The sequence below is a fragment of the Canis aureus genome, chromosome 20 (genome assembly GCF_053574225.1).
Source record: "Canis aureus isolate CA01 chromosome 20, VMU_Caureus_v.1.0, whole genome shotgun sequence".
NCBI lineage: Eukaryota > Metazoa > Chordata > Mammalia > Carnivora > Canidae > Canis > Canis aureus.
Window position 1 is genome coordinate 46,900,636 of NC_135630.1, and position 12,231 is coordinate 46,912,866.

The 12,231-nt window shown below is 38.5% G+C and overlaps 2 protein-coding genes across 3 annotated transcripts in view; one reads left to right on the forward strand and one right to left on the reverse strand.

Moving 5' to 3' along the window:
- THSD7B (thrombospondin type 1 domain containing 7B) overlaps window positions 1-12,231 on the forward strand; it is a 726,789-nt gene that overhangs the window by 677,075 nt on the left and 37,483 nt on the right. Inside the window, exons 17-19 of the mRNA XM_077861538.1 lie at window positions 3,853-3,994; window positions 6,482-6,597; window positions 8,762-8,879. Of these exons, the coding sequence (XP_077717664.1) occupies window positions 3,853-3,994; window positions 6,482-6,597; window positions 8,762-8,879 (376 nt within the window). The remainder of the gene's footprint in view (window positions 1-3,852; window positions 3,995-6,481; window positions 6,598-8,761; window positions 8,880-12,231) is intronic.
- The window catches only part of LOC144291774 (uncharacterized), a 322,394-nt gene continuing 312,609 nt past the window's right edge, over window positions 2,447-12,231 (reverse strand). For both annotated transcript variants that reach the window (XR_013359262.1, XR_013359252.1), the window contains one exon: window positions 2,447-2,652. The gene's annotated coding sequence lies outside the window, so the exon portion shown is untranslated. The remainder of the gene's footprint in view (window positions 2,653-12,231) is intronic.

A 12,231-nucleotide genomic window follows, 5' to 3' on the forward strand; every position in this document is an offset into this window, starting at 1 on the left:
TTTTATTCTTGTATTTCTCCTAGTTTTATCTTTATTTCTGAAAATGACGTTTCTTTTATTTCTATTTACTGAGCTGAGTTCTATCACTAAAAGTCTATGTTGTTCCAATTCTTATTTATGATCACTCTTATCTTGTTCCATTTTCTAAATTCTGATTTGTTCACTTTGAAATAGCGGCTTTCATCCACTTTTTTATGCATGTCTTTCTACTATAGTTTTTTTTGGGGGGGATTATATTTTGACCTTTATTATCTTTTATCATAATACTGTTGTTTGGGATTTGAATTTGATAATTTTCTTTGCCTTTTTTTTTTTAGAAACCTGGGGAAAGAAAGGGAGAAAGGAGAGAAAGGGGGACAGGGAGAAGGAGAATCTTAAGCAGGCTCCATGCCCATTGCAGAGCCTGACTGAGATGGGGCTCAATTTTTTGACCCTGAGATCATGACCTAAGCCAAAATCCAGAGTGAGTCACCTAATCAACTGAACCACCTAGGCACCCTATTTTTTGTGTGTAAAATAATTTTTTTAAACTTTTAGGAGGGGGTGTATTTAAGGATTGTTTTTCCCTAATGTCATTTTCGTGGTCCAGGGCTTATTCATTCTTTCCCTCTTTTGTTTTTAGTGTTCAGAACTATAGCAACTTACTTTGTACTGTTTACTGGATCTTGTTTCCTTCCCCATTCATGTACTGGTCCTTCCTTTTCCTTCATTGCTAGTTTCCCTGTTTGACTCAATTTAGGACTCTTCTCAACCACTTATTTCAACTGTCTGGAAAAGGACAGTTGTTAATTTTGGTTGTTAATGTTAAGAGTTCATTCAACTCATACTCCATCAACACCCAAAACCTCTCCATGGACTCCTTATAGTCAGTCACCTGCTCTTAGAGTATACAAAATCCTCCTATACTCAAGTTTAATTTTATGGGTGCAAGGGAGTCACTTGAGGCTCTCAGGTGGATATCTGATTTAATTTTGACAGATGAAGGAATGCCTGGGTGGCTCAGTGGTTGAGTGTTTGCCTTTGGCTCATGGTGTGATCCCAGGGTTTTGGGATTGAGTCCCGCATCAGGCTCCCTACAGGGAGCCTACTTCTCCCTCTGCCTATGTCTCTGCCTCTCTCTCTGTGTCTCTCATGAATAAATAAATAAAATCTTTTTTAAAAAATAATTTTTACAGATGAATACAAATATTCAGGTCAGGCTCAAGGGTAAAGGCCATATTGCTAGAGAGAACAAAAGGTATGAAAACACAATGTCATAAGGAAAGATTGAACTTTAAGTGCTGGATTTCAAAGGTAATAAGCTAGAAAATCCAGTCTCATAAAGGGGGCTTGTTTACCAGAGATTAACTGGTTCTTATTGGTCATCTTTTTCCCTAGCAAATAAACTTTAGCTACATAACCTTGATCTTTATAATAAAACTGGTCTAAAGTAGACTTTGGGTTAGTTATCTGCACATCACTTTCTCTCTTCATTTAGGAAATTGACAATATGTCTTTATATCAATACTCTAGAGGAGAGGAGATCCAGGTTTGTATTTGAGGAATCTTGATCCAATAAAGAAATCATCCAGACATAAGCATCCTTTACCATTCTTTTTTATTTAGCCCCACTCCTTCCTTGTGACAAATTCATTACTTTATGAACTTCCTATAAATAGCTAATAGAAAGAAATAAGGAGAAAACATTAACCTATCTATCAGTCATTAGCAGTGGTAGGGCATTTTTTTTAAGTGGAACATAAAAATATTGCCTAAGATTAGGTTGGATTGTGTTTGTGGATTCCAGCCACCCACACTTTCCCCTATCTATTTCTATAGAGAGAAAATTAGTAAAGAGGTTAGCTGCGGTGTTGGTTTTCAATATATTAATTTCTAGAAAATAACTACCAATGTCTACATGACTATGAACAATGGGTTATGCTCAACTGAATATTTTAAAACCATATCCAGCAGAATTGGAGACTGATAGACTGAGGTCTGAGTGAGGAAATTCTTAAATGTCAAATTACACCTATGTCCCTATACCCTCTTCTCCCTCAGGTTTAGATGAGGAGCTAAGTAAGATATAGAGCATATAAGTAAATTGTTCAAGGTAGCATAACAATTTGATGTGTGCATGTGTTATTTTCTTTTTTGCTTTGATGGCTTATACTAAGCAGGTATATAGATTCTAACAGTCAGTTGGTTCCAACATCAATTGATTTTTTTATAAGGTAGAAAATCAATTGAACACTAATCAGGGATATCTACCTATTTACCTTCGTTTTTCGTTCATTGGCAAATCACTTAAGCTCTTATTCCTTCTTATGAGAACAAATAATCAAATTAATTGGTGAACTTGTAATAAATTATTGGTAAGCATTTAGCATGGGATTCATTTGCAGATAATTAAGTATAATTACCTGATTTTGTTGGCCCTTTATCATACAGAGACAATTCGATACAATTAAAATGTAAAATTAGTTTACCAATATTGACAGATTATACAACTATAAAGTCACATGGATAAAAAATGTGTTTCTGTGGCTCCAAACATTTAAAATTAGAAGAAAAATTTTGTGGGCTTTTTCCGCATATTTCAGTGCAATCCAACATTATCATCTTGATTAACAGCCAAGATTCAGTTTACAGGTTGTGGTCTTGCTACAAAATCTGAAAAAGTAAAAGGAATAAAAATAAATGAAACATCCCGATATAGAAATGATGATTTGATGACCTTAATTCAGAGACTTTTTATTTCTCCTGTGGTTTAAGCATCTATGTGCCTCTTTGGGGGTCTGGAATTGTGTTGTTGTGACCATACTTGATGATATCTATCAAACAATTATTGTATCAAATACATACCAAGATTTTTAGAGATTGACATGGAAAGTAGAAATCATGATCTATCATGCCCTCAAACAGTTTATAGGTAAAGGAAGGAGCCAGGCTAATAAAGAAAGAGTGGCAGTATTATTAGGGCAGGTGTAGCATATCTTCAGAAACAGCTCTTATAAGTAATTCCTGAGCATGGGTGGAGAGTTTCTCAGGAAGGAGGAGAAGAATTTATCTTTATGGAAAGAAAGAGTGTCCATGATGAAGCCTTGATTAGAGTTCTGAAGGGGAGGAAGGGGAGGATTTAGGACAGTTGAAAGATTATTCTAGTGGGTGAGGGGGGGGCTTGAAGGTTCACCATGGGTAGAGGGGCTGGATGAAATATGGCAGGGAGGTTTACCTGGCTCAAGGGCATTATATGAACGGGGCTGTAAGAGGACCCTTGGGCAAAGTGATATTTGCAAGAGGCCTTTGAAGTTCACATTTATATATTTGTTTTCCTAAAAGGGCAGTATTATGTGCAGTGGCTCATCCCCTGTGGATCAGACCTCTCAAATAAGAGAAAGTTCTGGTATATTTTCAATATTGATTTTATAATTATCTCTATATACCTGTTCTAGGGTTTTAAAAATGATTTTCTCATTAAAATGTTCTGTGTGATTATTTCTATTGGGCTAGACTCTCTGAGGCACAGGGACATGGTCTTCTTTTTTTCATTTATTTAAACATTCACAGAGTGTGGAGCACAGAGTATGTTTAATTGATGAAAATAGTCTCTATGTGCCTAATTCTATGTGGGAGATGGAAATGTAGCCTTCACCGTAGCATAGAAAAAGAAAAAGCTGTCAGGAGGGCAAAACAAACAAAAAAATAATTTATACTGAATCACAAAATGGTTTTATTTTCTAAACACTATGTTTAACATTCTCAGTTGTCTTTTCCCTATAGCTGTTATACGTTATTATACAGATAATCATATATAATTTACCAACTAAGTCTGGGTCCATTCTAACTCGGCCTGCTGTTTTATTTTCATAGTCATGTGATCCTCACTCAATGCAGAGAAGAACCCGCCATCTGCTAAGGCCCCCACTGAATTCAAGGACATGTGCTGAAGACTCACAGGTGCGGCCTTGCCTCCTCAATGAAAATTGCTTCCAGTTCCAGTACAATCTAACAGGTACAGTTGAAATCCACAGCCGTGCCATTTCCCCTGCACACTGACTAATGGGAGAATGTGTGTGTATGTTTTCATTCTTGGGATTAAGGTCTGACAGGATGTGAGAGTGTATTGCACGGAAAGGCTGAGGATTTGACATTTCCAGTGTCCCTTCACAAAAGAAATGCCCACTTTTGACATGGAGGTTCAGAAAAGCCACCTGGAATCTCTGAATTCCAAGATACTTAGAAAGACTTGGCAAAGTTTCAGAATAGAACTGAATTAAGCCATGATAAACTGAAACAAGAAAAATAAGCAGCAGGGCATAATTTACCATTTAGAGAAGAATGTAGTCATGCTGTCATAGCGTTTAGCTCTTTCATGGCCCTTATTATTTCAAGAAATTCAGGCTTGTGATGTACTTTGCTCTATGGTTCTCAATGAGAATAAATGGTAGACCTGAGTGGACAGGGATATTTTAGAGGCACCAGGAAATCCCATACACTTCATTATTCAGCCACTGCTCAGGATTTTTCTGTTTACCACAGTGCGTAATACCACAGACTGTTTAGTTTCATTGACTTGCAACCTGCCATTCCCTGCAGTAGCCGATATACAAAATGCCACCAAATGTAGAACCATGTTAAGTCTCATAATTGAATTCGGTGCTGACAACCAAACTGTCACATGCCTGCAGACACCAAGCAATAACCTCTTCAATTCCCTACTGAGGTCACAGTGGCACCACTGAGATTTCTCACATAGAAAACTTCATAGTGAATTCTAGGGGGCAATTTGATTGTCTTTATTGATGAAAGATGATCTAGTGTATTGACCTTTTTGTCTAGTTAAACGTGCTTCAGATCCTTGATTTTCATAGTAATTTTTTTAGAAATACAGTACAATTTGCTTTCCTGGAAGAACATATCTGTTAAATGCTGATTTTTATGGGGCTCCTGGGTAGCACAGTCCGTTAAGTGACCAACTTTTGATTTCCTCTGAGGTTGTGATCTTGGGGTCACGAGATAAAGCCCTGTGTTGGGGGGGGGGGCTCAGCAGGGAGACTGCTTCTCTCCCTCCCTCTGCCCTTCCTCCACTAGCACACAAGTACTTGCCCTCACGTGCATTCTCTCTCCCTCTCTCTCTCAAAAAAATAAAATAATATAGTTATTGTATATGTTTACTATTCCTGTTACATCACAGATCACTTATCCAACATGGAACATGTCTTTAAAGAGGTTCTCAATGTTTATCATCATAGAACACTCTACACCAAAAGTAAGAGGTGTTTTTTTTTTTTTAAGAGTCAGATTAGTTATGGGATAATTTGTTCAAACTCCCAGTTGTTTAGTTTGTAATGAGACTCTCCAAATCTATAAAAATATTCCCTCATGAGAGAATAATTTGAAAAAAATAGATTTTCTGTAATAAACATGTAGTTCTGAGGTCCTTCTCCGTTCATTCTTTTCTTTTCTTTTCTTTTCTTTTCTTTTCTTTTCTTTTCTTTTCTTTTCTTTTCTTTTCTTTTCTTTTCTTTCTTTTCTTTCTTTTCTTTTCTTTTCTCTTTTCTCTTTTTTCTTTTCTTTCCCTTTCTTTCTTTCTTTCTTTCTTTCTTTCTTTCTTTTTTTCTTTCTTTCTTTCAAGATTTTATTTATTTATTTAATCATGAGAGACACAGAAAGAGAGAGGCAGAGACACAGGCAGAGGGAGAAGCAGGCTCCCTGTAAAGGAGCCTGATGTGGGACTCAATCCCAGGACTCCAGGATCACGCCCTGACCCAAAGGCAGACACTCAACTGCTGAGCCACCCAGGCATCCCTCTCTCTGTCCTTTCCGAGGCACCTTCTTAGCTCCGCTGTACTGAACATATGGAATGGTTTAGATGACTGGATTTAATCCTTGAAATTTTTTCAGCTTACATCAAAGGGGAGCATTGTTTCTGGGTTCCTTTTCTCTGTTATCCCCAGCAAACAGATGATTCCAAACTAGTTTTCCTTTCTTTTTATTTTAATTTTTTTTAATTTTTATTTATTTATGATAGTCACAGAGAGAGAGAGAGAGAGAGAGAGAGGCAGAGACATAGGCAGAGGGAGAAGCAGGCTCCATGCACCGGGAGCCCGATGTGGGATTCGATCCCGGGTCTCCAGGATCGCGCCCTGGGCCAAAGGCAGGCGCCAAACCGCTGCGCCACCCAGGGATCCCTAGTTTTCCTTTCCATCCTGGTTAGTGTCTTTCCCTTCCTCTTCAGTTGACAGTGACATGATCTTTAACAAACCATTCAGGTTTTTACTTTTAGAACGCAAATTTAGGAAGGTAACTCACTTTTATTTGGTTGTTTCTTTGTTTTGCAATTAAAGAATTGCGGGGTGCTTTTTGAAGCCACCTGGGAATGATTTTAGGATTATGTATACACTGTCCTTCCTCACCAATGCAAATAATTAAAGGTTTGCTGTTTTTTGCTCACATGACCATAGTTCTGAAATTCATTGTGGTGATCCTATACCTGTAGAGTGGAGCACATGCCAGCTGAGTGAAAATGCCACCTGTGGACAAGGCGTCAGGACACGCCTTCTGAGCTGTGTACGCAGTGACGGCAAGCCAGTTGGTGTGGACCAGTGTGAGCAGGTAATTTGTCTATATTTGTATCTCACACTCAGAGCTGTGTGTGTCTTAATATTAGTCTGCAACCTTGATGCTTGATATAAACAAGCTCTGATTCCTTCTGGAAGCTTCTTGAAGCTTAGGTTCCGTTAGAGTGAGAGGTAACTGGTATAGCGCAGTTATGCTTTATTAGTTTGAATTTAGTCAAAATGACTGGGAACTTGGTCAAAATGAAAAATCCTTTTGCAGTAAGTGGAGTCATTAAAAAATTATTTTTATTACTTTCAAGAACTTATACAGATGTACTTGCTTGCTAACAAATTATTCACAGCAGGTGACTTTAATATTTAGACAGGACTCTGTATTAGGCCAGTAATTCATTTGCATATATGAACACTGTGCCTTTCCTTAAAGATGAACACTGACACTTGCTGTAAGAATATGCTGCTCATTTTCTTAGCAAATGATCACTAGGTAAACAGCACAGTTGTATTTTTCTTCTCAATCTAAGTTAAAATGCCTCCCTACCAAGTTCCAATTAATGAGTTCTGAATTTTTTTTCATGTTATTGTTCCTTTTTTTCCTGTGATAAACTGTGTAGACTTTGGGCAAAAGGTGTAGTCAAACATGTCCCAAAGAATTTGCATTTCCTTCCTAACAGAGAAAAACCTCTGTGGGGACAGTTTAATAGAAATAAAGATGACCACATGCTATCACACTAGAAGAATCACCAACATGGTCTTTGGACTAATTTGAAAATACCAGGTCAGTTAACTCAGGTTTCCACAGAAGCTTCTTAAACAAATTGGCAAAATGAAAATTGGTCCCATTTCTCCTGACACAGGTAGAGTCCACAAGTGGAATTAAAATAAAAACCAAACTTCTCTCACCTATCCTGACTTAAGTATTCTCCTATTAAATATTTTAAAAACATGGCTCTCTGAACCAGCCATACAGCTATAGATAAACAACAACCCTGGGATGAGGCCATCTGAAATTGGACATCCCATTCGGTGAAATACTCTAAAACCAGATAAGACAGTGCAGAGTTCTGCCCACCAAGTTTCAGCGCTTTATTTTAACATTTCATTTAATCTGACCCCCCGTGAAGTTGTCTGCTTTAGGAAAAATAAATCCCCAATCTACAGCGACTCCAAATACATTGAAAATCTTATTACATTTGGTGTATGTAATAAATCTTTCCTCTGATACAAAGTAAGATATGAACTATTCATTAATAGAAAAATCGGTTTCTCTGCTTTCCAAATACCATATGTTCAATGAATATTTTAAAAATATTAGTTTAAAGAAGTCCCAAAGTATTAACCTACCTGGAATATCCCTATATCTCAAATGGATTGAAGATCCTATGTGGTAATTCCGCTTTTGCCCATGCAGCAGATAATCATGCTATAATCATTCATTTTAGCTTGGTGTGAACATTGCTAACATTCATTTAGCACATGTTGAATGTCGGAGTCCTCCTCAATAAGTGCACAGTCTGTGATTTCTGTAGCAGTTTTTCATTATTCTTTCTGTGTTTCTTAGATGATTTATTTTATTTCGCTAAGATCTCTTCTATTTGGCCATTAGGAAAATCAATAGATTTTGGCTACATGCTGGTTTAAGAGAGGGCAAGAGAAAAATAAACCAGGTCATCAATTTTTCTCATGATTTAGAGTATGGTTATATTTTCAACCTAATAGGTCTTTTTAATGAGTATATTCTGGTTGTTGATTCTGCTTTTATTCTTACTTACTTTTTTTAGCCTGGCTAGCTGTTAATTTGGAGCTCTCTATGTACTACTGGCCCATCCAGAGGTGCAAAGTAGCTGAATTTAACACTGAGGCATCCTCCTGTTTCTGTGTTTGCTAAGTGAGGACAGATTTCTGTGTCACATAACTGCCTACTTTCCCAGTACCCTAATTGCAGGTCTATTCTATAGTTGAGTATTAAAAAAAGAAAGAAAGTTGGGCCAACAAACTTCTATTTTGTGAAGTTAGGACAACCATTTCCTAGGACTGCCATCAATTTATATAAGAAAGGATATTTTTCCATACAAAATATAGAAAGATTATTATCATGGATTAAAGGGCAGAGAATAAAGTTTTTCTCATGAAAGGATAGTGACTTGATTTGACAGTGATATGATTTCTGCAGTAAAATCATATTTTATTTCCATCTGCAGCGTAACTTGGAGAAGCCCCAGAAAGTGAGCATTCACTGCCTGGTAGAATGTGTGGTCAACTGTCAGCTCTCAGGATGGACAGCTTGGACAGAATGTTCAAAGACTTGTGGCCATGGAGGTATTTGGGTTCCCCATGTGTGTTCCTACCAAACAGTTTGGTTTTTATTTTTTTATTAATTTTTTTAATTTAAATTTCTAAAAAAGATTTTATTTATTTTTTCATGAGTCAGAAAGAGAGAGAGAGAAAAAGAGAGAGAGGCAGAGACACAGGCAGAAGGAGAAGCAGGCTCCATGCAGGGAGCCCCATGCAGGGCTTGATCCCAGGACTCCAGGATCACACCCTGAGCCAAAGGCAGACACCCAACTGTTGAGCCACCCAGGCATCCCAATTTAATTTTTTTTTTTAAATAGGCTCCATGCCCAGTGTGGAGCCCAACATGAGTCTTGAACTCTCAACCCTGAGATCAAGAGTTGGTCACTTAACCAACTGAGCCACCAGGCACCCCCATAGTTTGGTCTCTAACTATCTTTCTCTATGTCATAGCTTGACAAATGGGCATAAGGTTGGCCAGTAGAGGGAATATGAAGCTGACCCAGAGGGGAAGCAAGATAGAATTTGATCTTGTATCAGTCCTTTATGTCTAAGTAGAGGTTGCAAAACTGACCTGGTCACAGTGGCAGACACTAGAGGAGCTGCTAGCCCAGTAGGACAGTGTTTGTTCAAAAGGTTATAAGTTTGGGGCTCCTGGGTGGCTCAGTTGGCTAAGCATCTGACTCTTGATTTCATCTGAAGTCATATCAGGCTTGTGAGATGGAACCCTGCCTCAGGCTCTGCGCTGGGTGTGGAGCCTGCTTAAATTCTCTTCTTCTCCCTTTGCCCCCTGACCTCTCTAAAAAAAAAAAAAAAAAAAAAAAAAAGGCCTCCATGGTTTTTGGAAGGAAGTATGTATTATATAAGTATAGCTGATCCTGTGTCAGGGAAACCCCCAAGTCACAATAGCTTAATATCTTAGACTAGAGAGTAATTTTTCACTCACATAAAAGGAGGGGTTGTTTGCACTTTAAAAAGTCAATCAAGGACACAGGCTGATGGAGGGTCTATCACTTTAACATAACCAATTTTCTCTGGAGGGTGCCATCCAGTTGGCTCCATGCAGGTTTTTATGGGACAGTTTGGAAGTAGCATACATCCCTTCCATCTATATTATACAAAATTTAGTCCCATGTTCCCAGCTCAATGCAAGATGATTGGGCAGCAAATGTAGCTTCTAGATGTCCAGTCACTTCTCAGCAATAGTGTTACACTATGGAGGAAAAGGAATATAAATCTGTGGTGAACAGATAGCAACCATTACCACAAGTTCCCAGGATCCTAGTGGGAAAATGATATGCAATGGTAAGGAATGAAAGGCAAATGATACTCAGAAGCTTGGCAAATGGATATATAGATGGCACTCCAGCATCAGCCTCAAGTGAGGATTAAGACATTGTCCATAGAAGAGAGCACAAAAAGAAAATAATTGGAACCTATGGTTTAGGATAGAACTCTGGTTCTGAAAAAGAGTTCTAATTTATCCCAAGGTAGGAGTCAGTTACTGGAGGAGGGCCCTAGGGTAAAATCTTGTTGTATGGCTAGGCACTAAACAGGGGAGAAGAAAGGAAGAATTGTAAATTGCAAGAATCATGGAATCGGGATTGGGAGGAGAGTATACCAAGACCTGGATCTGATTGCCAAACAAAAATATTTGGGAGCAGGTTTCTAGAAGTGACTGGACCATTGGCACAAGGACATAGATGCATTTCTCAGCTCCTCCCAAATAAGTGTGCTGGGGTTGCAGATAATTATCTCCCTCAGTTGGGATTATCTAAGGAACTGGGGCAGGATGCAGCATGGAAAAGGGGTTCTTCTGTGAACTTAGCTCTCAGATTTTGGAGAGCGTAGAGATGAAAGCAGTAGTCAGGATTTGTATGAGGAAAATGGGCCTAAGGAAACTGAAAATGACTCTGCAAAGAACATCACCCACAATGAAAATATGGGAGTCACAATGTCCAATAATGACATGCCATTTCCTGCACAGCTGAGAGCCTATAAGGAACCTCAGGAAACCAAATGGTAAATCTCAAGATTTCAGTTATTGACCTACTGCTCCTCAAATGTTCTGATCAATAGCATGTTATAGTTTCCACTTGGGCATCCACTTTAAAGTTGGGTAAATCTAGGTTCAAATTGCAGCTGTTTAGGCAAATTACTTAATCTGATTCTCAGTTTCTTTATCTATAAAATAGAATTCATGCACACTGGAGGTGTTTTTAGTTTGAGAATTAAATGATACAAAGTATATGAACACCTAGCACAGTAATTGACACATCATGGGTATTTATTGTATGTTAATTTCCATCTCCATGTTCTTAGCCCTCAATAGTAGAAAGGGTCATTAGAGACTCCCTAGGATCTTTCAAGGAAAATTCTATAGACTTAGTCACTCTGTCTCCCAATATCATTTCTCATCCTTTCACCCCACTTAAAATCTATACATTATAATAACAGCCTAAGTGTATTTTAAAAACTCAAAGTTGAACAATTGTTTTCCTATTAACTGAAGAGTCATTTAGCCATTAAACAAATACCCATGTGCTAGTTCTAGTTCAGTGTGTTAGGGATGCAGCAGTGGATGGGAGGTAGACACTTGCCCTTTTCTCATGGAGTTTACTATATAGTCGTAGGACAACAGATGGTAAACAAGCAAACAGGTGATATTCTATGTTGATGAGTTCACTACAGACTCATACAAATGAGAGGTGTTTTTCATACTAGTGATGTCTTTTGTCAGAACTGGTTGCTCCTCTGTCCGGTAATGACTCACCCTGGCTATTCCACAGCTATAAACACTGCAATCTTGTCCTCATGGGTCTTCTGGGGAGTGTGACTTTTACAATGGTAAAGGGTAGCATGGAAAAGTAGAGAAAGGATGAAGTCTGTACTGTAAATGTGGTCCACAAGGACGTGTAGGATCTCACCCATGCCTGCCTCTCTATGTCCATCACCCTCCATCGGCACATTGGCTCTCTCTGTTCTAATACAGTGTATTTCATTCACACCCTTGAGTGTGTGCTACTTTTCCTTAGGTGGAACATCTTACCATCACTCCCCTCACTACTGCCTCCTGTTACTCTCTTCTCACACCCATATTGAATCACTTGTAACTCTGTATACCTGAGGGGCCAAAGACCTTGTTTGGGTTCTTCGTGGGTAAATCCCCCCTCCCCCCACCCAGTTTCCATGAGCACAGTAACTGACACATAGGAGGAATTTCAATTAATATCTGTCATTGCTCATGTGGTTCTGGATCATAGGAGAAAACTCAAAGGGGACGAGCCTACAGACTGGATCACGAGCCCAAAGGCAGCCAACCCCTGCCAGTTTTCCTCACCTTCTAACTAAATGCATATTCATAAGTACCATTACTTAG